We start from the raw sequence: 26419 nt of genomic DNA on the forward strand, positions 1-26419 counted from the left end.
ACAATTTATTTTCATCGGTAATTCACAGGCCGATCTGTTGCTGAAGTAGATCCAACAGCCATTTTCAAAGAGGTTTGGACATATGTTTAAAAATGAAATTTTCGCAAGGCTGTCTGGAAAAAGCAGAGGAGAAGGACACGTTGGATAATTCTACAAAAGCCTGCTGCATTTTAGCTGCATGATTCACATCTACAACATTTCATTGAGGTTTCAGACATCCAAATTCATTCACCGCAAGACCAGCATCTTTTCCATACTTGACTCACTGTAGAGAAAGTTAGGCAGGTGGTTGTCACACAATTTACAAGGGGGATTATTTCTCAATTCAGGGCAGGGTCGGGTCAAGGACAGGGTATCCTGTGCAGTGGAAGCGGTGGGATTGCAAGAGAGTAAAATCAGACGTCAGCCAAGCCATCTTCTGACATTTGCCATCAGAAGGGTCAGGTGTTCTGCGATACTGCAGAACACATCTGACTGAAAATCAATTAAGTGCATTCAATCGGCACAAATGGTGGAAACGTGCCACAAGATGTGCTCAACCTGGCTGAAATTGAATAACTACGGCTCCTCTCGGAAAGACGGACTAAACTCAAGGTGTGAAGTCGTGCAGGAGTCCAGATCCCAACTCAATCTAATGCGTAGGAAGGAACTGCAGACGCTGGTTTAAACCGAAGATAGACACAAAAATCTGGAGTAACTCAGCGGGACAGGCAGCATCTCTGGAGAGAAGGAATGGGTGAGGTTTCGGGTCGAGACCCTAATGCATTCCTTAGTAAATAACATAGGTGGACTCTGATCTGTCACCACCAGAACATCCTCCCTCCTCTCCCCGGATGGAGCTTGCCTCCCTCCAGCTCCATCCACTTTGACAGCCCAGGAGAAAACTGTATTACAGGTTGCATTTCCGAATGAATACGGGGCTACTGGCTTGACAGCTGTTTCACTTCTGCACAGTCATTCCTTTCCTTCACGTACTTCTGAAACTATCTCCCTTGTGTGTAGTTTCTCCACTTAAGAATGACTGAATGCTACAAGCCCATCATGTGAGTCATTTTAAATTAAAGGATGTTATTTCTTCCCTTCTATGGTAATTTTCGCGGGTGAATTTTTCTATACCCAGGCTGCACACACTGCCAAATGCTCCAGATGGCAGAAATTATTCCAAGTTGAGTGGGGCCAGTGCCAGAGGCAAATGACAAGCAAGTCAGGAATTTCATCCCAGCGCCTTCTGACGAGAGCAGTGACAATGTGTTCCGACAAAGGGTCATCGACCTGAAACATTAACTCTGTTCCTTTGTCCACAGACGCTGCCTTGACCTGCGATGGGATTTCAAGCAGCGTTTGTTTTTCAGTGTAACCATAGGGATTAGAAACAGGTCCTTCGGCCCAGCATGTCCATTCTGATCACGAAACATCCATTTAATCTAACGCCATTTACCAACACTTGGCCCGTTACCCCAGGTACACATATCAATAAAAAATTAAGCTCTATTTATCAGCAATGTTTTCCATTAATTAAATCCCCCTCTTCAATCTGAATTTGTGACCTATCAACCTAATTTAATAAAGTAATAACCAAGAAGTTTAAAAGCCACATGTTAAAAATTAAGCATATTATTGAAAGAATATACACTAAAAAAGTTAGCAAACCATGTTTCTATGATAGAAGATTCCAAACTTTGTCCAAGTCGTCCAAGGACAGCTGGTTAACTGGGTATAGAAATGGCTTCATGGTAGAAAGTCGAGGTAGGTGGTGGTGGAAAGTTGTGTCTCGGACTGGAGATCTGTGACTCGTGGTGTGGCTCAGGGAATGGAGCTGGGCACATTGCTGTTTGTCAGCTTTGTCAATGATTTGAATAAGAATCGAAAAAAACATGATTAGTAGCTTTGCAGAAGACACCAGACTAGACAGTGAAAATCACGAGTTACAGCAGGATTTTGATCAGCTGGACAAGTAGGCCAAGGGATGGATAATGGTGTTTAATTCAGATAAGTGGAAGGTGTTACATTTTGGAAACTCAAACCAGGACAGGGCCTCCAGAGTGATTGGTAGCGCCCTGGGAAGTCATAGAGTTGTATTGCCATACAGTGCAGAAACAGGCCTCAGGCCTTTAGGCCCCACTCCTCCATGCTGACCAAAGTGCCCCCTCTAAGCTAGACCCTTTTGTGCAAGTTTGGCCCACATCCCTCTAAACCTGTACCTGTCCAAGTGTTTTAGATCAGAGAGATCTAGTAGTAGAAGTATATAGTTTCCTGAAAGTACCATTGCAGATAAATAGGGTGGTGAAGTAGGCTTTTGTCATGCTGGCCATCATCAGTCAGGGAACTGACTCTGGGTAACATGATCCTAGCTCCACAGCCATACAGCAATGAGCACAGTATGAAGAATGACAACAATGCATTGGTATTGCAAGGGTGACGATAGCCAAGGAGGGCCTATTCAATTTCATCAGTCTGAAGAAGGGTCTCGACCCAAAACGTCACCCATTCCTTCTCTCCAGAGATGCTGCCCGTCCCGCTGAGTTACTCCAACATTTTGTGTCAACCTTCAATTTCTAGAGTGATACATAAAGGGTCTCGAAATGGTTGTTATCTTGTTTCACACTGGGAAATCAGAAATCAATTTCAAACCTCTATATGCTTCCAAACTTCTTTCCTCCATCAAAACTACTGCAATCAACCTAGCTGGCCAATATTTCCTTCCATCAGCAGAACATTAAACACTTTACAACCACTTATTTTGAGCCAAGTTTGTGACGTTAAACATGAGTCACCAGTGTAAGACCTGACTAAAGCAGGCCACAGGAATTGCTGGAAATATACAACAGATCAGGCAGCACCTGTGGAAAGACAAACAGGGAATATACCAGGTTGAAATGTCAAGGGGCTAAAACTTTAGTTGTTTTTCTTTCCACCGATGCTGCTGGACTTGCTGAAAGTTTCCAACATTTTGATCTCAATTGTTTTGATCACAGATTTCCAACATCTGTAAGTTTAAAAAAAAATGTCATAAGCTCAAACTATTTTGCGCAAAGAGCCCCTAGAAATTAATTTGCATAAAGAACCCTTCTAAAAAAAGTCACATTGTTCTAAATCTGTTCTCTGGCACTGTGCCCTTAAGGAAAAATTGCTTTGAACAATGTTATTGAAAGGGGCAGGCATGTGGTGATTGACAGAATGGTGGAAAACCCACAGCCAAATGAACTCAAGTAGGCTCATTCAAACTAGATCCTAGTCACTGCGCAGGACTAATTAACCTACAGACTCGTATGTCTTTGGGATGTGGGGGAAGCCGGAGGAAACCCACGTGGTCACAGGGAGAACATGTACAGATACCTGAGGTCAGGACGTAACCTAGGCAAGACAACTTCATCCTGATTACCATCTACTTCTCTCAGGTGATGAATTAGCATTGTTCCTGTTCAACAGCACAGGCAAGATGCAACATGAGTAAAGGCACGCAGAAGTGTCCAGGTAGTGGAATTTAATGCACCACTGACTGAACCTGATGGATTTGGTTGCCAGACTTGGCCTGTTGTGGTTAGTGAGAGAATCAGCCACAGTAAAAATCCTTCTACACACTCCCCCATCATTGTGGCATTTGTCCGTGAAAGTGATGATACGATTCATCACTTTCAACGTTCTTCTGGAGACAAGGTCCCACCATCTCACCGAAGACATGTGGACTACAACAATGTACTAAATGGAATGATCCAAAATAGATCCATCCAGCAACTCAAAAGTGGTCACTCATCACACATTGTGGACCTCTTTAGCAGTATAACTATTTTCCTGTAACTACCTGGCCCCATTAACAATTACAAGTACAGCACATAAACAGACCTTTTAGCCCATCCAATCTGTACTGGCTCAATGTATGAGCAACTTGGCTGATCACTTCTCCCTTTCCCCACATGCTTGCAAATTCTCTCCCAGCACGGTGGTGCAGCGGAAGAGTTGCTGCCTGACAGCGTTTGCAGTGCCAGAAACCCCGTTCGATCCCGACTATGGGTGCTGTCTGAACGGAGTTAGTACGTTCTCCCCATGACTGCGAGGGTTTTCTCCGAGATCTTCGGTTTCCTCCCACACTTCAAAGACGTACAGGCATGTAGGTTAATTGGTTTGGTATAAATGTCAACTGTCCCTAGTGTGTGCAGGGTAGTGTTAATGTGCGGGGATCGCTGGTCGGCACGAACTCGGTGGGCCGAAGGGCTTGGTTCTGCGCTGTATCTCTAAATTAACCTAAAAAGATACTCATCCAGCTCCCTTTTTTGAATGACACAATTGTGTCTGCTTCCATTACAGTCCATGATAGTGCAGTTCCAAACCCTTAACACTGACTGTATCAACAACGTTTCCTTCATGCCTCTTTTCAGTCATGTGCTCATCAATTCTATGTTCCCTGGTTGTTGATTCCTTGATCAATGGCAACAGTTTTGCTGTATCTACTCAGCATTTACCTCCACCACATCTCATCGCAACCACCTCTGTTTCACAAAGGGTTCCAACTTCTCCAGTCTATCAATTTAACTGAAATACCTCACCCCTGATTTCATTTTGGTAAATCTTTTCTGCATCTTCTCCAAAGCCAAGCTGAAACAAAAATGAACCGCAGATGCTGGAAATCTGATACAAAAACAAAAGATGCTAGAAACGCTCAGCAGGTCAGGCAGCTTGTGCACTGAGACAACCTTTCAGGGCAACATTCACCTGATGAGATGTCACTGACCTGCCATTTGACTGTCTGTCTTCATACACAAGCTGTCTGACCTGCTAGGTGTTTCCACTGTCCCGTTGCAATGAAGGTAGGAGAAAATGCAGAAGAGCATGCTGGGATAGCATCAGGCACACTGAACATTGTGGTGTCAACCTAGAGAAACTGCAGCCTAGGACAATGTAGGTATTTAACTGCAGACGTAACACAGTGTAGAGTGAGTCAAGCTATCTCAAAGGTAATGTATCAACTCTAAGCTCTGCAGCTCTGCCACAAATAGTGCTAAATGGTGGTAGACAATTAAACAGATAATGAGAGACGGAAGCCCCTAAAATATGTCGATCCTCAACAATGGCAGGCCCCAGTTTAGCATCAAGCATAAGGCAGCACCATATAGTCATTTGCATGGCCGGAAGTGTCCACAGAATGAGCCATTGTGGCCTCCCCAGAGTTTCCAGTATCACAGAAGTTGGTCTTCTGTGAAATTCAATTCACTCCCTATGATATCAAGTACCTGCAGAGCGCACTATGTACAGCAAAGCTCCGTGACTCCCAGCTGAGCATTGGTGCTTCACAACCCACAGCATCTCCAGCCAATCTGTTCCAGTACCCTGCAAGGTGCACTAGGCACCAATGCACTGTTCAATGATGCTCACTTTTGGGTCTGTCAGACCTGATTAGCAACATTGCAACTAGCTAAAGTCAAGAGGTGAGATGACGGAAATTACCGATAACATCAAGAAAATCTCTCTGAGTGCAGTTTAGCAAAATTGTAATCAGTGTGAAACAAGAGTAACCTCTCTCCAAGACATGTCATACTTTGAGAGAGAAAGACAGTCGTGGTTGATGAAGCCAATGAGCTCACTCAAAAACATCACTGCAGGGAGTTCCTCAAGGCAATGCCACAGACCCAATCATTTTTACCAGGTTCATCAATAACCCACCTTCCAATCTAAGAAATAAGTGGAGATGCTTACTTCTGATTCAATAGCACTCGGTTCCATTGGTAGTTAGTCAAAATAGTTTGTGCCTACAACTACTGGGCAACATTTCGGCTTGGAGTGATGTGTGACAATTAACATTCACACAAATACTAGACAATTACCATTTGCAAGATGAGTCTGAACCTTCTTATTGAAATTCAATGGCATTACCTCCGACAAATCCACCATGCCCAATATTCTGGTAGTTACAATGAACCAAAACCCAAAAGTATACCGGCTAGGTAAGTACAGAAGCAGATCAGAGTCAAGATATCGACAACGTGTAACTCAATTCCCGACTTCACAAAGCTCAAGCAAGAATGTGATGAAATATTCGCCACTTGCTGGGTGAGTGTTGTTCTCGCAACAACTAAGAAGCTCAGTACCAGGATAAAGTGCACCACAATTGCTACCTTAAGTTTCCATTCCCTTGATCCCTGGCTGCATCTACAAGATTCATGTAGCAACAGGCTAAGGCTTCTTCAATTTGCAGTTGGTAAATCATTCTCTACTATCTAAGAGGAAGAAAGGAGCAAGTACCTGGGTACACTAAATCACACCTCGCTCTCAATGGGAATATCACCGTTTATCATCATTTTAGTCACAGGCGCTTGAAGTCGTCAAGTCCTTATTTTCACACAAAATGTATCAAATACATTTTATACTTCCCGAATTCTCATTTTACTACGCACCGACACACTAGAAACAATTTACCACAGCCATTCAACCTACGTATCGGCAGGCGTTTGGAAGGTGGGAGGAAGTTCAGACGGTCACAGGGAAAAGGTGTGAACTCCACACAAACAGAAGTGAGGATTGAACGTGGGTCATTGAAGCTCTGAGGCATTATCGTGACTCAATTTTTAAAAAAAACATTTTAATCTCTCTCTCTCTCTCGTCTCTCTCTCTCTCTCTCTCTCTCTCTCTCTCTCTCTCATTCTCTCTCTCTCTCTCTCTCTCTCTCTGTCTCTCTCTCTCTCTCTCTCTCTCTCTCTCTCTCTCTCTCTCTCTCTCTCTCTCTCTCTCTCCTCTCTCTCTCTCTCTCTCTCTCTCTCTCTCTCTCTCTCTCTCTCGTCTCTCTCTCTCTCTCTCTCTCTCTCCTCTCTCTTCTCTCTCTCCTCTCTCTCTCTCTCTCTCTCTCTCTCTCTCTCTCTCTCTCTCTCTCTCTCTCTCTCTCTCTCTCTCTCTCTCTCTCTCTCTCTCTCTCTCTCTCTCTCTCTCTCTCTCTCTCTCTCTCTCTCTCTCTCTCTCTCTCTCTCGTCTCTCTCGTCTCTCTCTCTCTCCACACACACACACACACACACATCACACACACACGACACACACACACACACACACACACACCTGTAGTTCAGGCCAGTCGCTCACCAACACCTTTTAAACACCAATAAAGGCTGAATAATTAAATTCTGGCTTTGGCATCAACATCCACATCCTGGGAATTAACAGAAAAAGAGCACCTCCATTGTTTAGCAGCAACAGCATTGTATTTGAAGGAGGTGCACCTTGGACAAGCTGCTTGTCTAGCTCAACAATTAAAAGGGACATTGTACCCGTATTGCACTGAACTATAGCTTTGTATATAGGAATCATAATTTTGGTTTCATGGACAAACATAGAGAGTCAGCACAGATATTCGCAACAGAAGAGAGTCAGCACAGATATTTCATGGCATTACGTTATCCACGAGTGCCGCATTTTAAAGACACCACTTTATGTTTCTTTTCATACAGCCGAAATTTTTAACATTTGTTCTTGGAATTAGAAACCAAGTACGGAATCTCTTAAATTGTGCAATCTGGCAAAAGTAAATGTTAAAACTGAATACTACCTTTTCATGAATCTCCTGAGTAGATTGTGCATCACAGAAAGCAACAGTGGCCATGTCCTTCAGGATTGGCATCTCCACGGTACAGTCTCTCCCATCGAGTAGTGCCACCAGAGGGCGCGGATGCATTGGTCCATTCATAATTTGAGGACGGATACCTGCAAAGAACAAATGAATGTGTTTTTATATGTGAACTGTTAAATAAAGGCAAGCACAAACTGAGATGTATATAGAACCTCAGCAGACTGACATCTGAATAAAGAAACCAACAGTAAAAAAAATACGTAAACCTTAACTAAGAAGAGTTGCCAGTGAAGTGAACCATGATTTATCCAAGGCGCCAGTTCATGCTTTCCTTGTGAAATGCATTCATTTCAAATTCTGAAGGTGTATGTTTTGGCTGAAAATCTGCCACTTGTCACCTCATTGGTCTTAACTATCATTAGGGCTTTTTTTTTCATTTTTAAATAATACAAATAAACCAATAGAACCCACTGAAAGTCAACTTGAAAAATTAAATTTTTCCTCATCATTAAAAATTTCTGCTGCCAATAAATTCCAATAGGCAGAATGCATATTTTAGTTTGTTTTGTTTTAAGAATATTTCATTCATTTGTGGGATGCGCAGGTCAATGGTGTGATGTGGTAGAAAATGGTCATCATTAATGTCAATTTTGGCTTTAATTGTGTGTGTTTTTGTTAACATCACCACTCTGATGTTCCAGAGACACCATGCTGATATATCTCTTGACTGGAGTTCTTCTAATGATTAGAAACAATATATTTTGCTGAACATTAATAATAAATGTACACACTTGAAGCAACTTACATATAAATTCATGCCTAACTGTCCTACATTTCCTCACAGGAAATCTATTTGCATTTCAACATGAAAAGTCTTATATAAGCTTTCTCAATGCAGCTGCGCTTATTATAGGCATAAATATGCAATATATATTTTTTAATCCATTACACCCTTGTATCAGAGCACCAGTGAAATAGAAACAAATGGAGCAACAAAACTGTTCTTCCAGAGAACTGGCAGAGAATCAATGGACTGAGTGGACTCCTTTTGTGCTGGCCTATTTATTCTGAAGTCCAGTGATAAGTTACCTGAATAAGAGTGGAAATGAATAGGCCCTTGAATCACATTATTTATACTGCAGTCAATTGAGCAGTCATCTCAAACAGGGTCTCTTTCTCCTAATTTTCACCCCTTTCTGACGAGGCACTATGTTGGGGCCACTTTTATTTTACAAACACTCTTCAGAGAAGATTCAGATGTTTTTAACCTTCGAGAGGTGAATCTAGAGATTCACACATGCAAAACTTTATCTGATATTTCTCCCTACTTTGCTGTGGCCCACTGAATGGGATCAGCTGACTAAGCAGAAAAGGATCAAAACCTGGGAAATTTTTGCAAATTTAATCATTTGAAAATGCTGTGAAATGTTTGACTTGGACCTCTGCTGCCGCAGGGACAAGAGACTTTGCATCTGAACTTGTCCTGGGTTGAACACATACCCTTTACTCCAGCTGTGCAAGCAGTAAATGCAAGCTCGGTACCAAATTTCTCCTTGGATTTTGGAAAGGGAAAAAAAAAAATCCCAAATCAGGTTCTGTTTGGTCACAGACTGATGGAAACAGGCAAAGGTTCAATGTAACTTATTTTCACCGTGTTGGCACCAACACAGCCAAACTTGAAATGTCGAATCACTGGCTTCTTTTATTCAAGAAAGCAAAATCTGCTAGTGTAAATGATGGCCATGTCAAATTTTGACTGTAGTCATGTTTTCCTTAATGTGTGCACTTGAATATGTTAAGAATAAAAGCTGGCATTCTAAGCTTGGATTGCACCTGGATAGAACAGTTGAACTAAGTATCATTAAGATGAAGAATGATGGAAACATTTTGAGACGGGTTAAATATGAAACCCAGCCAAGCAGGTTTCCCAACATCTGGGCAATATTTCCATGCGAGGAGCTGTTGCCACTTTGTCAGATATCAGAACAGTTTAAAAACAGCAGACAACAGGTGCATTCATTTGTATTAGTTAAGTTTGATTTTTACTCGAGTCTATTGGTAAAAATAATTCCAGTGAGCTCAGGGACAGCACTGAACAGTGCTTGACACCATCAAATATTCATGAAGGCAAATCAATCAATTTCCAGCTCGGTTTCATGTCAGTAATTACTTTCTGGGGTTGTGTGTTGGAAGGGGGGGTGGGCAGGGGGGGGGGGAGGAGGGTAGAAGGGAGGCAAAGAGGGAAGCTTCTCCTAAATGTAGGTCAGAGCCAAAATTATTTTGGGGAAAGTACTTGCAAAGAGAAGGTAGGACGTTTGGAACAAATTTGGGAGGGAAACAGAATGGGGGTGGAGAAATCTCAAATAACCCTGCACATACTCTGGACTATTTCACCTCAGCTCGAGTGCAGCATTGTGCAGTCTCTGGTAACGGGAGAAGAGAACATACACGGTCAAAATGTTGTGGTGCTAATTAAGGTATCTGCATTGTAAAATGTGCATCTTTCTGTTCTCAATCAGCCGCACTTCGAAAACAAAATGATTTGAAACGGAAACAAGCTAATATCTGAACCTAAAAGCATACAGCGACTGCAGCAGAAATCAGACACCAGTGAACCAAATCCAATAAAGTTCGACGTGGTGCAATTCCTCCTATGGTAGCAATGCTTCACGCTGAGTCTCTGCTATGACTTTAATTCTGGGTGTACTAAAATAATCTTAAAATATCCTCAGCAGTTCTTTAAGACTCCAAAGCAATGTCTTAACAATATAATACCATGACATTTACTTATGCCTACCATATCAAAGCTAAAAACACCCAAGGCTGGAATCAACATTCACATTCCTTAATGCTGTTCCAAATAATACCGAGAAGCTGGAAAACCTGTACACTCTGCCTGACCAGAAAATATTAAACACAAAAGCTGAGCAGACAGATGAACAGACTTAATGCCTGTAAGTCGGCACAAGAATACAGAAGCCTCACCTCCCCAGAGTATATGTTTGGAGGTGGAAATTTAACCGCCGCTAATGCACTGACTGCAGAGCTATCAGAGACCGTTTACTGCTGAAAATTTAAATCTATCAGCCTTAAAATTAGAAAATATGAACAGGAATGATTACTGCACCATTTGCTTGACTTTCTTCGCTATTTCCTGAATAGTTGGGAAATAACATGTGGAAATTGCGAACTTGATCATTACAATAGGGCAATAAAGAAGTCATCACGCGGTCAAAGCAGCGGAACATGCAATATAGTCCAAGCAACATATTCTGCCGATTTCCCTATGATTATTCTGTCTGCCCTGACAGGAAGGTTGTGATCGGCCCTATGATTTGCTGAACAGAGACACACAGGACTCTGGTCCAATGGTGTTCCCCCTGAAACATGATCCTCTATACGGTAAGCTAACAAAACACACCCAGCAAAGTTGAACAGGCAGTAGGCCTACAGATATTGGGCATTCTTGCTAAGAACTGCTGGCAAAGTTCAATGGGTTAATAATCACTGACTTGCCAACAGGAAGAATGAAAACCAATAAATATCACATTGACCCGTCAACAAAATGCAGTTCAGAGGCACTCCCAAGATACTGCAGTATTTTTTTTTTCAAACAACTTGAGCTCCCAAAAGATGAGGAATTGGCAAGCGGAGTGCAGAGACAGCAGGTTGGCAGAGCATCTGTTCCTACTACGACTCTATCCAAACATTCAGTCACCCTGCATCTATGCTAATTATTTAAAATTCTGCTGCTGCACATGTCATTTTTCTTCATCATGCTAAATACCATTTTAACTTATGAATGACTGTGGCAGCTGCAATCAAGATTGGCAATGAAAATGCATTTCATGAAGACGTGAATAATACAGAGAATATTGCACTTGTGCCAAAGTCAATACCAGACGTTATTTAGATAAAGTAAAAATCAATTATTTTAATCTCAAATTCTACTTCTTCCCTAAAAATATTACCAAGGCTAGTTACCTTCTAATAGATAATAACTCCTCCATCAGAAGGTGGGAGGTTAACTTAGCGTAAAGTTATTTCCAGAAAAGCTGCCTACTTGTCCATGCTTCTTAATCACCATACTGACACCACCTCAGTCAGTGCTGTGAATCTGCCATTTTGTAAAGGGCAGGCATTGACCTTTTCCTTGATCCTATTCAAAAACTCCAACAGTACATAATTTCCAGTTAACTCATTCACTTTTCACTTTTTTTAAATTTTGAAAATATTTCCGTTAAATGTCTCTGTTGCTGGTACAGTTCGCTTATAGGGCCTCAGGCACGATACCATTTATTTATCACAGCATAAACAGAAAGCGATTAATGTTATTCAATTGGATTGAGAGTGAAGGGGAAGGAAGAAAGGGGGGCTGCTCATATTGAATACATGATGAATGCTTTATCAGGGCAATGAGAAAGGTCAAGCTAGAAATTCCTTAAACCTCACAAAACCCTCAATGTAAAAATTTACAATGATCTGAACAAGTTTCTGACCAATGGCACAAAGAATGAGCATTTTAAAAGTCTGTCTTCTTCAAAAGGCTCCTCTCAAAATTACTACACAGTTATTAGAAAACCAATGATTATCCAATCTGGCTTCTGCTTGGTGTCAGGAATTTGTCTTGCAAATCAGAAAGGAACGTTTTTTACGACAGCATACATTTGAATTATGAAGAAGGAATGTGATTAAAAACTAAATTCTATTTTTTCATCTCCTTTTCATTTGAAAACATTAATTTTCTGGAGAGGCCGCTGACTGCAAACCAGAGAGACCAGCCAGTGGGCTACACATGCCAATCTATAACTGACACGACAACAGGGTATTTACTCTATTTTCAACAATACAAACATAATTTTTCCCCCCTATCTTGAAAGGAAATGCACTCAGTCATCTGGACAGGATGCTACAGAACTTATTTGCACTGTAGTAAACCGCACGAGGAAACAGATATCTCTGGCATTCTGTTATTATGCATTCTGTTATTATAATTCATGTTGTTAATGATGTTAATGTTTTAATGCAACCTGCTTTAGTGTTGTCTTGATTGCTTTACACTCATAGATTTTCAACAGGTTAAGGGTTAAATATCACTTCAACAAAATTAATTTTAACTACACAGCATCCTGGTGTATAAGTATTCCTCAAGATCATGTCCAAGGTAAAAAAAAATTAAACTGAGGGTTTGTGAACTGCTATATTCAGAAACCTGGGAACGGCAATGGATCTGCACTCAGCTTTCGAATGAAGTGCTGGTGAGAGGAAGAACGGGACGGAAACCACTTCAGGGTCAATAATAGACACATCAAGAATGTGTTCTGAGCCGGCCCGTTCTTCCTAGACACTCTGCTGTGTTTGTTTTGAGGGGCTTGAATTAACAGGGACAAAACTAATTCTTCATCGACAGTCTGTGATGTTTCAGTTTAGCTTTGGATTACGCTTTTCAAAAATTAGTTCCAGACCAGCTGCTCCAAAATGAGAAGTTTAGGGAAGTTTAAGGTTATATGGTGGGACTTCTGGGGTACAACACACAACGTGGCAATCTGAAGCCAAGCTCACTTTCACCGACAATTGTACATCCTTCCTCACAAATTTAGCTCTTAATTTCAGTTGCTTTACTGGGGAATTGGGCTGTATATTATTCTGAGGAGGGTTCTGAGTTTCCAGTGTCTACAGCATAGACAACTCCACCTCCCCCTCTAATGAAAGGCTGAACAGCTTGTTGCATGGAGCACACTGTATAAAGTGTCTTTGTTTTACTGCTGATGCACAAAGACTGCTTGTCCTTGCTCACGTCTCTTGCTCTTTGCCACCCAGTCATATCCTATTCCAATGCCACCCTGCCAAGTAAATTAGAGATTACTCCTTACTAAATAGCAGCCTTTGTATTACTGTAATGTCCCTGGTACGGTCTCACAGAAAAACAAAAGGGAAGCCATTTCTCTAATAATCATTAATCTCCATTGCATGCACCACAACAGGGCTTAGATGGTTTAAATGTGTTAAACTGCAGCATATGAAGTGCGCATAAGCAGACCAGTGACTCTCATGAAACACACGCTCTCATACACTCAAACGGAAGGATTAATCCACTAGTATAAACCAAACGTTTACAGTTTGAAAAGATGGTGCACAATTATTAAACAAAGAGAAAAGAAACAGGAAGTTTTCCTTGCCTGGAAAATGTTGCTTCCACATTCTTCACATTAATACATTGATAAGAATCACACATGGTACATGGTAGCGGAAGAAGAAAAAAAACAAGTAATTTAAAAAAAACCACAACAAGCAGACACTCAGTGTTCAGGGTCTAGTTCGTAGCCTCCGCCAGTACAACTACAGGGGATGTCTTCGATCAAGCAGTCCCCCTCCCCACAGCTGCAACATCTCGAGACAAATGTCTCTTTGAACACAAATGGAAAGAAAAGGCTTTTGTCCTGGGCTTTGAGCAAAGGTCCAGGCTTCCCCAACACGGATACAGTCACCTTCACACCGCTGTAAACTCCACAGCACTCGATCTGCACTAGGCTGAAGCTTCTAACTAATCACAATTTATTCCAACCCCTTGAAAAATCATGTGAGCCAGCCTAAAAAAAAAACACTTTGAAACCAGACACGCTGAATGTGCTTTTTGAAGTTATTATTTTAATTCGCCATTTGATTTTTGTTTTACAGTGCCTGCTGATTTTTTTTTCCTGCAGTTTTGATTTACTCAATTTTATTTCACACACTAGTTAATTCCAAGTAGGAATTTGAACGGTTTTGGTAACTCTTCAGTTTTTCATATTTCTGTTTCTCTCAGCCCTGTTCCTTCATGCCCCCTCCCCCACTTTTATTTCCAATCTCTTGTCTTCATACGGCCTATCAGCAGAGTGGGTGGGGAAACCCAGGGTCTTGGATGTGTCTTTAACAATGTAGGCGCTGCAGTGTCACGGGCAGATGGCAGGACACAGTCTTTATCTACCACACCCACCAATACGCCCCTCATGCCTAAAGTGAGATACTCCGGAGATAGCAGTGCAGCAAAGCAGCAATAAATCTAAGCAGATGGTGACAAGTTCAATACGAGACTCAAAAACCTGAAGCAAAATTATTTTAAAATCCAGGTTCAATACATTTGATTGTACATCCAATACTGCCACTGTGCAACATTATTGACAGCCCCACTACTCAAGATATTGCAACATCACAAACCATCCTAGAAAGGTTACAAAAAACATGCCAGAAATCTCTGTATATTTAGAAAGCCAAAATGAGGTGTCCCAGATGGGACTTTGTGCAAGAGGGATCATTTCTGGCAGCATGTCATTGGTTTGGATTTGAGCTGCCCATCTCTGTTTCCCAGGAGTGTAACAGAGTCAAATGATTGATCTTCAAATTGAACAACAAATATTTTTAACAGGCTGGTAAGTAAGTTTACTGTAAACAGCCCTGGTTTGTATGAGAGACATAGAATTTAGAAGGAAGTGTAGTTAAGTGGAGAATAAAATGGTACTCGGCATAGGTAAATGAGTAAGAAGGAACTGCAGATGCAGGTTTACATCGCAGATAGACACAAAATGCTGGTGTAACAGAGGGTCAGCAGCATCTCTGGAGAAAAGGAATAGGTGACGTTTTGGGTTGAGACCCTTCATCAGACTGAGTGTCAGGGAGGGGGAAACTACAGATAAGGGAAGGTACAGAACAAAGCAGAGCCTGCATCAATACTTGATAGTCAATGCGGACTCAGTGGGTCAAATGGCCAGTGGCCATGCTTTATGTCCGTGTCCGACATTTACCTTGAACCAAAAACAGTACAGTTACGGCTGTAATAGTATAGCATGGTTTTAACTCAATCACAACAGGATTTAAAGAGATCAATTTTGAGTACAGAGTGATAGACAAGACTTGTGCTCCATTTGTTTTAATAGGTTCAGAGAAGTACGGAAGGACATAAGACATAGGACGAGTGTGCCAACTGGCACCTCAAGTCTGCTCTGCCTTTTAACAAAACCATGACTGATCTGATCATTTGTCTGCAACTCCACTTTCCTGCTCAGATTCCACTAAAATCAAGACACGTGCAGTGAGAACAGAGAATCCAGAATGAGCAAGTTTAACCTTTACACGAGTCTAGTCATGAATTAAATCAGCATGGAGGAAATCTGGAACTCCCTTCCTCAAGTGGTGGCGGATGCTGGGTCAATTGAGGTTTCTGGGATTGCCACAAACAGATCTCTGTTAGGTAAGAAATTAACCTGAGATTTTCAAAAATCAGACGGCAGGGGAAGAGAAAAAGACATTCTGGCTTTCCATCACAGTGAGGAGGGGACTGGAGGAGACTCACTGTGATGGATGTTTCTTTAGTTTGGTGTTAGTTTATGATTGTGTGTGTTATTGCATTTTTATTGATTATTCTTATTGGTCTTATTGTTGAACTGCGGGTAATTTTTCATTTCACTACACATTTTATGTGTATGTGACAAATAAATGACTATTGACTATTGATCTCATTGAATAATACACTATCAAAGGCTGATGATCACCTATTATTTAATGTCCTTTTTCTATAGCTCGAGCTATTGGTGTGAATTTGTTTGCTGGCAACAAAAAGAAATGGGGAGAAGGCAGGAACGGGGTACTGATTGTGAATGATCAGCCATGATCATATTGAATGGCGGTGCTGGCTCGAAGGGCCAAATGGCCTACTCTTGCACCTATTGTCTATTGTTTATAAAAGTGGCTTATTTCGATTTTTAATAAGTTCTGGGCAATGTCATCGGGAAACGTGTGCAGAGAGAGAGGAGACAGGAGAGGGAGTACAGAACACACCCACAGAGCAGTTCCTGCTTTTGAAAGGGATCAATCTTGTTAGTTTAGCATCTCATTCATGTTTTTGTTCCCAGGAATTTTGTACCTCTTCCTGAGGTTAAGAAAAATGTTGCAATGGTAATTAAGTGGCATGAGAACTACTGATGCCTTCAATTCCCTCCAGCTACACTCATACCTGACATTTGAAGTCGTTCTCACTGGCACCTTCTCTTTCCCTTTCTGCATATCTAAACACAATGGGAAGTGGTTTACCAGGGAGCTGCTCTTGTACATGAAGTCTTAATAAAACAATGCCAGTGAACCATTTTCATAACCCCACTGGCAAAGTCGCTGCTTTCAACACAAGGAAAGAGAGAATGCACATCTACATTGTTTAGATCTTGTACACAAAGGCATTGGAGCAGATCAATCAGCCCACTGTATCAATTGCCGGTTCTCTGGGAAACATTCCACTGACCCCATTCCCCCTTTCCCGTCATCTTATTCTATTTTAAACATGCTCATTAATTACACTTTGGTTCTTTTTGGCATTTGGGGTAATCTACCACAGCTAATTACAAGCACATAATTGGGAAATGGTGCCTGGAGGAAACCCACAGAGTAAAAGAGAAAAAGGGGCAAACTGCGCAATCAGCAGCCAAGGCTCGGATTGAATCTCAGTCCCTGTAGCAGTGAGGCAGCTGCACTTTATACCATTATACCACAGTTTATCCAGAACTCTCAGCTACAATCAACTATCAAAGTAACCCAGTAACCCAAATAACCGAACACAGGATTATCACTGCAAGTTGCACAGAGTGATTATATCAAGAGCAAATTGATAAAACGAAACTACAAATCAATAAATTAAACCAAAAACTGCAGATGTCGGAAATCTGAAATAAAACCAGAAATTATTTGCGATGCTCAGGAGATCTGGTAGTATCCCTTCAGCTTCATGTCTTTCTTCAGTACACAACAGTGCAGACTAGAGGTGGAGGCGTTCCACTGCCTCACCTATGCCGACCAAGAAGCCGACAGAGTGTATGCATGGGCTATAACTACATGCTTTCATCCACCAAGGGAGTTGCTTGCCTTTGATAAAGCAATGCACCACAAGAACAGGACCTTCGGCCCACAATGCCAAGTTGAACTAGATTTAGATTTAGAGATACAGCGCAGAAACAGGCCCTTCGGCCCACCGGGTCTGCGCCGCCCAGCGATCCCCGCACACTAACTAATCTCATCTGCCTGTACATGATCCATATCCCTTTATTCCCTGCATTTTCATGCGCTTATCTAAAAACCTCTTAAACGCCACTATTGTATCTGCACCACCCCTGGCGATGCATCCCAGGCCCCCACCACGCTGTATAAAAAGACTTGCCCCACACATCTCCATTAAACTTTCCCTCTCTCACCTTATAGCTATGCCCTCTGGCGTTGGACATTTCCACCTTGGGGAAAAAACATTTTGACAGGCAACCCTATCTATGCCTCTCATCATTTTATATGATTCTATCAAGTCTCCCATCAACCTCCGACGTTCCACAGAAAAAAGACAAGTTTATCTAACCTCTTCCTGAAACCCTCTCATCCAGGTAGCATTCTGGTAAACCTCCTCTGCACCCTCTCCAAAGTCTCCACATCGTTCCCCTAATGGGGAAACCAGAACTGCACACAGTACTCCAAAACATGTGCCTGAGCACAGCATGGAAGAGTCAATAACTAAAAGCACAGAACCATCACATCACAATAGGGAGGAAATACAAGCAGCAGCTTCAATAATTTTTCAACATTTTCCAAGTTATTTTCTGGTTAACACCGTCTTGTAATGGCCAAATGCTCTTGCTTTGTCTCTGATGTACTATTAGAGTTTGGCAAACGTTTTGAATTTGCCTTGCAGTTCAACATGTGATCTCTGAGCTCTGGGTAACACCACAGTGATAAATGGCTGCTGCCACACAATGCACAAGCCTACTCTTTCACATGAGGGAAAACTCAATCTCCAAATTGCAAAGCCTGTTGGCACCGCACGGTTATTGAGCTCAGAGAACCGAGAGCACCAGAATCTGTGCCCCTCTCCTACCTCCTCAGGTATAGAGCAGAGAAATAACTGCTTTGAGGTTTCCATTTGCAAGAAGACTGACAAACCAGAAAACTAGAAGAGGTGCCCAACAACATGTGAACAAAACCTGAGTGGAGATGGATTTCATCAGGCAGTTACAGTGAATGTGATTCAGGGCAATGGTGGGCCATATTTGATCTGCATCACAAAAATGTGGTGAGAAGTGCAGATTTGCCCCTTTGATAAATTGTCACCGTCCCTTTCTTGTTAACTCCCAATCTGCCTTATTATTTACTTCAATATTCAAACTTGCATTCTACAATTCGCAACAGCAGAACACTGTGAACACTGTAAACCTGAAGTAATAGAAGATTCTGGAAGTACCAGTTCAGGCGTCATGCGTAGAGAAAAAAAGAGGGTTAGCATTTTAGGTCGATCAGAACACTTTCATCAATATTTTCCATTAATTTACCTCTCAGATCACTCTGCCTTTCTTTTGCCAGCTCCACAACCATTAGCACTTGTCTTCCACTTCTCTGAAGTTTACAATGGTGTGATAGCTCACTATTCTCTGTTACACACGCCACCCCCCCCCCCCAGCCGCAAGTTCACACTAGTGTTCTTCCCTGACCACAAATGTGCACCATTGTTGCTCCAGGGTGTTAATTAAACAGAAACAGCCTTACCATTCATTACATGGCAGATAAATTCTCTTTAAGTATTTTGTTTGTTGTTCAGCACTCCCCGATCCACATCAATCTTGCCGCCAACATCTTTTGCTCCAGCCCTGACCTACTCTGGACCCTGACCCCATCCTGTGCTCTGGTTCAACTTCCACTGTTTGACCATGTCAAACCTCAGATTCGCAGTCGTATAATGGCCCTGATCCCCACCTCCCGATTCTTGATGACAAGCCTTATCCTCTCCAATATCACAGCCACCCACTTCATATCCCACTGTGGTTAAAATATGGGTACGTGGTTTGCAAAACATACAACGTTTTTCCAAAGATCAAGGAGTTTGAGATATGGATAAGTATTGGTAGAAATTACATTTGGATAATATAGCTTCTCAATTATGGTCACATGGATAATTTAGGTGATCCCATTGAATAGTGGAGTGGGCTGAATGCCCAATCCTGCTCTTATTTTCTATGTAGTGTACATGGTATCACGAATAACCACATCTTCACACTATTCTGTTATACTATCATTGCGTTAGTAAACACTACATAGTGATATTCCCTGTTCCACATACTTCTTGGTTCTGCCGTTCTCCCAAATTATTCCCAGTATGAAGGTGCATTAAACCTCCTTAGCCTGATTGCATTAAAAATCCTAAAATAATCCATCATGTGTTTATGTCCTTCACACAAATATTACATAAACCTTAGAGAAATTGTTTGAAGCTTCAGAACTTCATAACTTACAGCTAAAAAAACATTCTCAGAACACAAAGCCAATTTCAGTGTCGTTTTTGTGTTGCAACAGAATCCGCATGGAAGAATTTATACTTTTAAATTTATGGGCTAAGGATATTCCCCCAATTATATAAATTGTGCAGATATTTAAATAATTGTGACAGAACAGGCCAAAGTTTACAAGTCTTTTTGACATTCTATACGTCCACTAATAAGACGTTGACTTTGTGCAGCCATGTGTTTCCCATTAGTTCGATTATACCTATAAACTGTGGCAGATTCTAAAAGCATATTTAGCATCAGTCCTGACAAAATAAGACTGAATGACAATAGCACAGAACATGCGTGGAAGTATCAAAATACACAGCACATTTGGAAAAACAACCTGGCTCCTCGTTTGCTCAAGGGGGTGATAAAATACATTCATATTAGGAATAAAAAACACAAATTGTTGCCATACTAACTGCTGTCAGATAATGCAAAGACAGAATTGCATTCTGCAGGTGGGGTCCACATGTGCAACTCAGTAGGTGGTGCTTGGAAGGACTTTTTTTGTTGTTGTCTGTTATTAGCCAGCTGGCCTAGTCGATTTATGACAAAATACCTAAATAGCCTTGGCCTGTCTGTAGAAAGATTGTCACACTTGTAAAGATTTGGCTGGTACTGACTGACTAACAAGGTCGGAGTCAAACCAGTTTAATTGCCCTGCGACATGGACGAGAGTAGATTGCTGCAGTTCCATTTTTGTTCAGTTTATGTTATTTATCCGAGAAAAAGAAACACATACAAACAGACGGACGTGGCTCCTGATGGCATTCGAACAGTTTCTCTTCCAGCTACAACACGTGTGGCTGTCGTGCTGGTCCAATGTTTCAGCTCACCGGCAAGCCTATTCACCGAGTAAAGGCAAAGCCTTCTCACTTTGAATTAAGGCCAAAAAAGGACAGGCTGTCATTTCACATCACGTTAATAAATCTTGCATGTGCGTTACCTGGATTGGCGAATCTACCCAATTTCTTTAGCGGGTCACTCTAACCGAGCATATACAATACAACAATACAATATATCTTTATTGTCATTGTACAGGGGTACAGCGAGATTGGGAATGCGCCTCCCATACGATGCAATAAATTAATTAGCTAGTCAGTATTAATTTAAGCAACCCAATGAAACAATTAGAACAGTTTTAAAACAGAATAAAGTGCAAGTAAATCTGTGCCGGTTCACTGTGCGATGTGACCATCCGGCTCAGCTGGACCGGTTCATAGCAGCTATGGCCCTGGGGATGAAGCTGTTCCTGAGTCTGGAGGTGCGGGCGTAGAAGGCCTTATATCGTCTGCCCGATGGTAGAAGTTCGAACAGACTGTTGCAGGAATTGGGTGCTTTGGTGAACGACTTATTGAAGCAAATTGATTGTCACACCGTTTTAATTGTAGTTGAGGAGCACGTGGATTATTTCACAGCCTTATAAATGGCCGGATTAGTTATAATTGATATGGTAAATGACTGAGTGCACTTTACCTGAAAACGTCTGTGCTGGGGGGGGAGATCGGAGAATGTCTTTCCCTCAATCAACAATTTTAATGTTTTCATACGACCAAGATGCACAAGCACAGCTTGCTGCTATTCTGCTGCTTTTTGATTCAAACAGAAAACAGCTTCCCAGGGACAACATAAGTTGAGATATGGCAGCAAGAAATGAGGAACCAAAACCAACATCGTTGGCCAAGATCTTAGATCAATTCCCACTGAATTTCTCAGCGCAATACAACTGAAATCACCTCGAGCAGATTGTATGTGCAATCATTTCAGGGTCACATTGCACCAATTGGGAAATTGAATCAGGCATTTCCTGTTTTCAGTCTCGTGATCCTGACCTCATTCCACACAATGCTATTCCCCGAGGACACAGGGGAACATGGGCCAATGCTGTTCTTGGGACACTCATCACTGGGAACTCTTCAGACAACATGGTCTTACTAGCTTAGCAACAACCTAGAAAGTGAGCAATTGACTCCCCCATAGTCTCGGCCTCTTCCCATTCACCCTGACACTCCATTGATAAGGTTGCTGCCTTCCGATCTGTCCGTGACAATCCTGCAACTTCTCATCCTTTGCCCACCACTGCGGAACTCCACCTTGTTGTAATGCCAATCTCTCTGTTACTTCAGGCTTTCATTAATACTTCAAAAGGAAATATTGAAAATCTTTCCCCTTCCTCAAAAGATACATAGGACTCTAACATGTTTTTTTTCACTTTTCAAAATGTATTCGTCTAACAATTCTACTTCATGGAATGCCTGCAGTCGGAGAAGGCATTTTGCCAGCAAGCCCCATCCATACCTGGTCCTTTATCCTTGGGATACAATGTTGGAAGCTGTACCAACACTCCTCCCAACAACCTGCCCCCACCCACTGCACAAACTGGACATCATGTGCAAACCCTGGGCTGCTGCACCAAAGCCCTTGGGCACAACTAAGGTCATCTGCAATGAAAAGGTGGCAAGCAAAATGGACACTGGCACCAATTGCTGTGTAGGAATCTTTCAACTCCTGTCATACTACGAGCTAAAACATGTGCACACATCATCTTTTACAGTCAAGAGGTGCTGAGACACAGCTTTTTATTTATAAATCTTCGTAAAGCTAAAATCAACTCTAGCCACACCTCTCGGGAAGGTATGATGGAGAAGGAATGGGAAGGATTTTAATAATTTATTGATAATTCTCTCTTCCAGAGCTAACCACAACTAGAGGGGTGGATTGTATTGTAAGTCCAAATGGAAAGAGGTAAAGAAGTTTAAGAAGCCTATGACGCTGTCCTGGTTTAATTGTGAGGATCTGTAAGTCCGGGAGTGAATGGAAATTCTAAGAGTGCAACACAAAGAGTGCAAACTGACAACGATGTATTTCCCAATCACCGGCTTATCATCACCGAATAAGCAAATCCATCAGAGGAGACTCAATTTGTGCTGAATGGGAAGGGGGAGGGGATGGAGAGAGAAACCAAGGGCTATCTGAAGGAACTGCAGATGACGGTTTACACCAAAGATAGACACAAAATGCTAGAGTTACCCTTCTATTGACTCCATTTATACCTCACGCTGCCTCGGCAAGGCCAGCAGCATAATCAATGATTAGTCGCACCCTGCCACTCCTACTTCTCTCCTCTCCCATCAAGCCAAAGGTATAGAAGTGTAAAACCACAAACCTCCAGATTCAGGGGCAGTTTCTTCCCAGCTGTTATCAGGCAACTGAATCATCCTACAACAATCAGAGAGCAGTGCTGAACCACTATCTACCTCATTGATGAACCTTGGACTATCCTTGAACAGACTTTGCTGGCTTTACCTTGCGCTAAACATTATTCCCATTTAATGTATCTGTACACTGTAAATGGATCGATTGTAATCGTGCATTGTTTTTCTGCCAACTGGTTAGCACCCAACAAAAGCTTTTCACTGTATCATATCATATATCATATCATATATATACAGCCGGAAACAGGCCTTTTCGGCCCTCCAAGTCCGTGCCGCCCAGCGATCCCAACGTGACAATAACCTAGACTGAACTGAACTGAAAAGGTAAATATTCAGAACTTGCATCTTTACACCTGTTAAATCTGACTGGTTGCTGTCCGAACACAGGATACACTGTGTTCCAGGAAATATCTGATCCTCACTCTCTGCAGTAATGCAGAGTGTGATTGCTCAATACCCTTATCTCAGGAACAGCAGGGCTGCTCACAAACTGCATCCCTATTTTCTTCTTAAAATTCGATCACCCTGTAAATGCTGGATCATGACGCAATATTGTACAATATGAAGCAATTAAAATAATGTTTAGATCAATATTCTCATGCTTGTCATTTAAATTAACTCAGCACCATTCCGAACTTTTATACTCTGTGTTGTGATGAAAGTTCAAAGAACTACGACGTTAGAAATGGATTACTAATTTAGATGATCTCACTAAATTTTTTCCTAATTAGGCTGATTCCATCTAGCCAAAAATCTAGACATCTTCTGCAAATTGTGCAAATTTAGAAGGCAAATTTAATTCAAAAATTGCTCTGGCCAAAAATAAAAGCACATTAAAAAGACATGCAGATTTGCAAGCTGTCAACTAATTATTCTCATTGTCAATTTATTTGGCTGAAATAACTCAACAAATTCTCCAGATCTGTGTATGTACCGGATGCCTTGTTTGCCTGACATGTCAGATTAAGTTGCCTCAATCTTGTATGTCAGATAAATGAGACAGCTCACAGGATTATACAACAGCAAAGAGTGACAAATGATGGCAACCACGTAAAAGGAATATTGCCAATTGCTGTTATTTACAACCCATTCAACACGAGATAAAATAGGAAATCTCCTTTCCTGCTGGTGCCTTTGTATAGATTTCAGGAGGCATTCCAGTGCTGTCTTCCTCCTAATCCAACTGTGCTGAGGCCAGTTAAAGTGGTCTGGTTCCAATATTCTCACTGGTGCTTTTGCTTATGTTAACCTGATGAATGTCCACCATCAATCCAGGGACTGCAAGCTCCAACCCATGGTGATCTTTGAATGTCCACCAGGGAAGGACGTCTGCTGTTCTTACTCAACCTGGCTCACAGGCCATTGCAGTTTGCACTATATGTATGTTTGTCACTCTTCCCAGAATAAATTCTTATTATCATATATCTACCTCATCCACTTTGGAGAGAAAAGTGTTTGGTTCTACTCGGAGCTCTCTAAATGCCCACACAGCGCCTTCAGCACACTGAGCTCGTCCCATCCAGCCCACATCCTATCTCTTTTTTATTTTTTATTTTTTTTTTATTAAAAGTACGGTAAATTACAATAATACAACAGGTATATCTTAATACATTCTTTATACCGCTTCCTTTTTTTGAGCTTTAAGAAAAAGATAGAAGTAAAGAAGTAAAGAAAGAAAGTGCGCAAGAGTCGTGAAGTGCAAGAGAGTGTTGGGAAAAGAAAGCCCCTTGGAAAAGAAGTTAGAGAAGGAAGTAAAGTAAGAAAGTAGACCCTAGAAAAGACCCCAAAACCACATCCTATCTCTTAGCATCAGGTGCTAATTTTGCTTGCCAATAAAAGATTAAATACTCAGTGGTGTTTTTCCCGGTTGAAAGAGCTATAGTAGATGCAATGGCTATAGTAGGAGGCAATCGCATTGGGAGCCCTCTTCAGACTGATTGTGGTAGGGGGGAAGGAAGCTGGGAAATAGGTCGGGGGGGGGGGTCATGGAATTAATCCTGGCAAGTGAGAACTGAGAAGAAATAATTATTAGAAAATGTTAAATGGGCTGGAATTGAAATCTTTAAGGAAATGGATTGGCACTGCTATCTTACAGCTCCAGGGAACTAGGTTCAATCGCGACCTCAGCTCCCGTTTGTGTAGAGTTTGTATGTTCTGGTCTCCCTGTGACTGTGTTTCCTGTCCTCCAGGTGCTGTGCTGCATTCTCCTCCCATATCCCAGTGATGTGCTGGTTGGTAAGTTAACTGGCTGCTGTGAATTACACTGTGTAGATAGCTGGTGGGAGAAACAGGGTGGAGTCAATGGGCACATGAGATGGGGAACAGATTACAAGCGAGGTAATGGGACTGACAGGATTGCGCTGGGAGGCGGCATTGGCTCAGTGGGTCTGTGGCCACTTTCTATGTTGCTGTGAAGTATGAAAATTAAATGAGAGTGTTTGATAGGGCGGCTGTACAGAAAATACTTACTCTTGTGGAAAATCAATTCCTGAAGATCAGAAACGTAAGGTGCTCAGCAATGAATTAAATAGGGAACTGAAGTAATAACTATTTATTCATTTAATAAAGCATAATACATATTACATCACATGTATTGTGCTTTGTTAAAGAGAAAAACATCATGGCGGCAGTTGGGGCATTGAAGGGAAAGCTCGATATAGAAAGGAATGCAAGGGTCTCAACCCGAAACGTCACGCATTCCTTCTCTCCAGAGATGCTGCCTGTCCCGCTGAGTTACTCCAGCTTTTTGTGTCTATCCCCAGCATTTTGTTTCCATTTTAAAGGAATAGAAGGATGTGGAGAAGAGGGAGGTGTCTGTATGACGGAATAAATTCAGAAGAGAACATTTTTGAGAATGAGCTGATGCTTTGTTGTAAAAGTTACGAAACTGGACTCATTTTCACCCATCCTTTTATCTGCAATTTGCACATCACACCATTTTGCAGAGAGTTTAACAAAATAACAACCATTTCCTGTGGAAGTTCTGCCCGTGAGGAAACTTAAGCGTATAATTCACCTTGCCGCCCATAACAAATCACACAATTACATGTTGCAACATTGATCCCCACTGCACTGACAGGAATAGGAGCAGAAGTCTTTAACTCTCAGTTTTAAAAAAAGGAGCAACCCCAGGTTGGCATGGAGACTTTTTTATTATTTCAAAAATAAATGTTATTCATAACTAGATGGGCGTGGACCCGTTGGCTCCAAATCACTCCTGCTGCCATTGGCAACCCTTCGTGCAAACTTCTCCTGCAGCCAGCAGCAGGAGAGCTCTCCTCACCCCATCCCCCCCCCATTGGCCGCCACTCCCGTCACTCTGGCGGGTC

The 26419-nt window shown here is 41.8% G+C and overlaps 1 protein-coding gene across 8 annotated transcripts in view; it reads right to left on the minus strand.

Moving 5' to 3' along the window:
* The window catches only part of ctbp2a (C-terminal binding protein 2a), a 249401-nt gene that overhangs the window by 40931 nt on the left and 182051 nt on the right, over window positions 1–26419 (minus strand). For 6 of the 8 annotated variants that reach the window (XM_078413602.1, XM_078413605.1, XM_078413608.1 and 3 more), the window contains one exon: window positions 7529–7683. In XM_078413602.1, coding sequence (XP_078269728.1) covers window positions 7529–7683 — 155 coding nt within the window. Of the gene's footprint in view, window positions 1–7528; window positions 7684–10676; window positions 10783–13728; window positions 14053–26419 lie in introns of those variants that run through there. The other 2 variants (XM_078413609.1, XM_078413610.1) reach the window with 2 other exon arrangements.

The sequence above is a fragment of the Rhinoraja longicauda genome, chromosome 16, assembly GCF_053455715.1.
Source record: "Rhinoraja longicauda isolate Sanriku21f chromosome 16, sRhiLon1.1, whole genome shotgun sequence".
Lineage (NCBI taxonomy): Eukaryota > Metazoa > Chordata > Chondrichthyes > Rajiformes > Arhynchobatidae > Rhinoraja > Rhinoraja longicauda.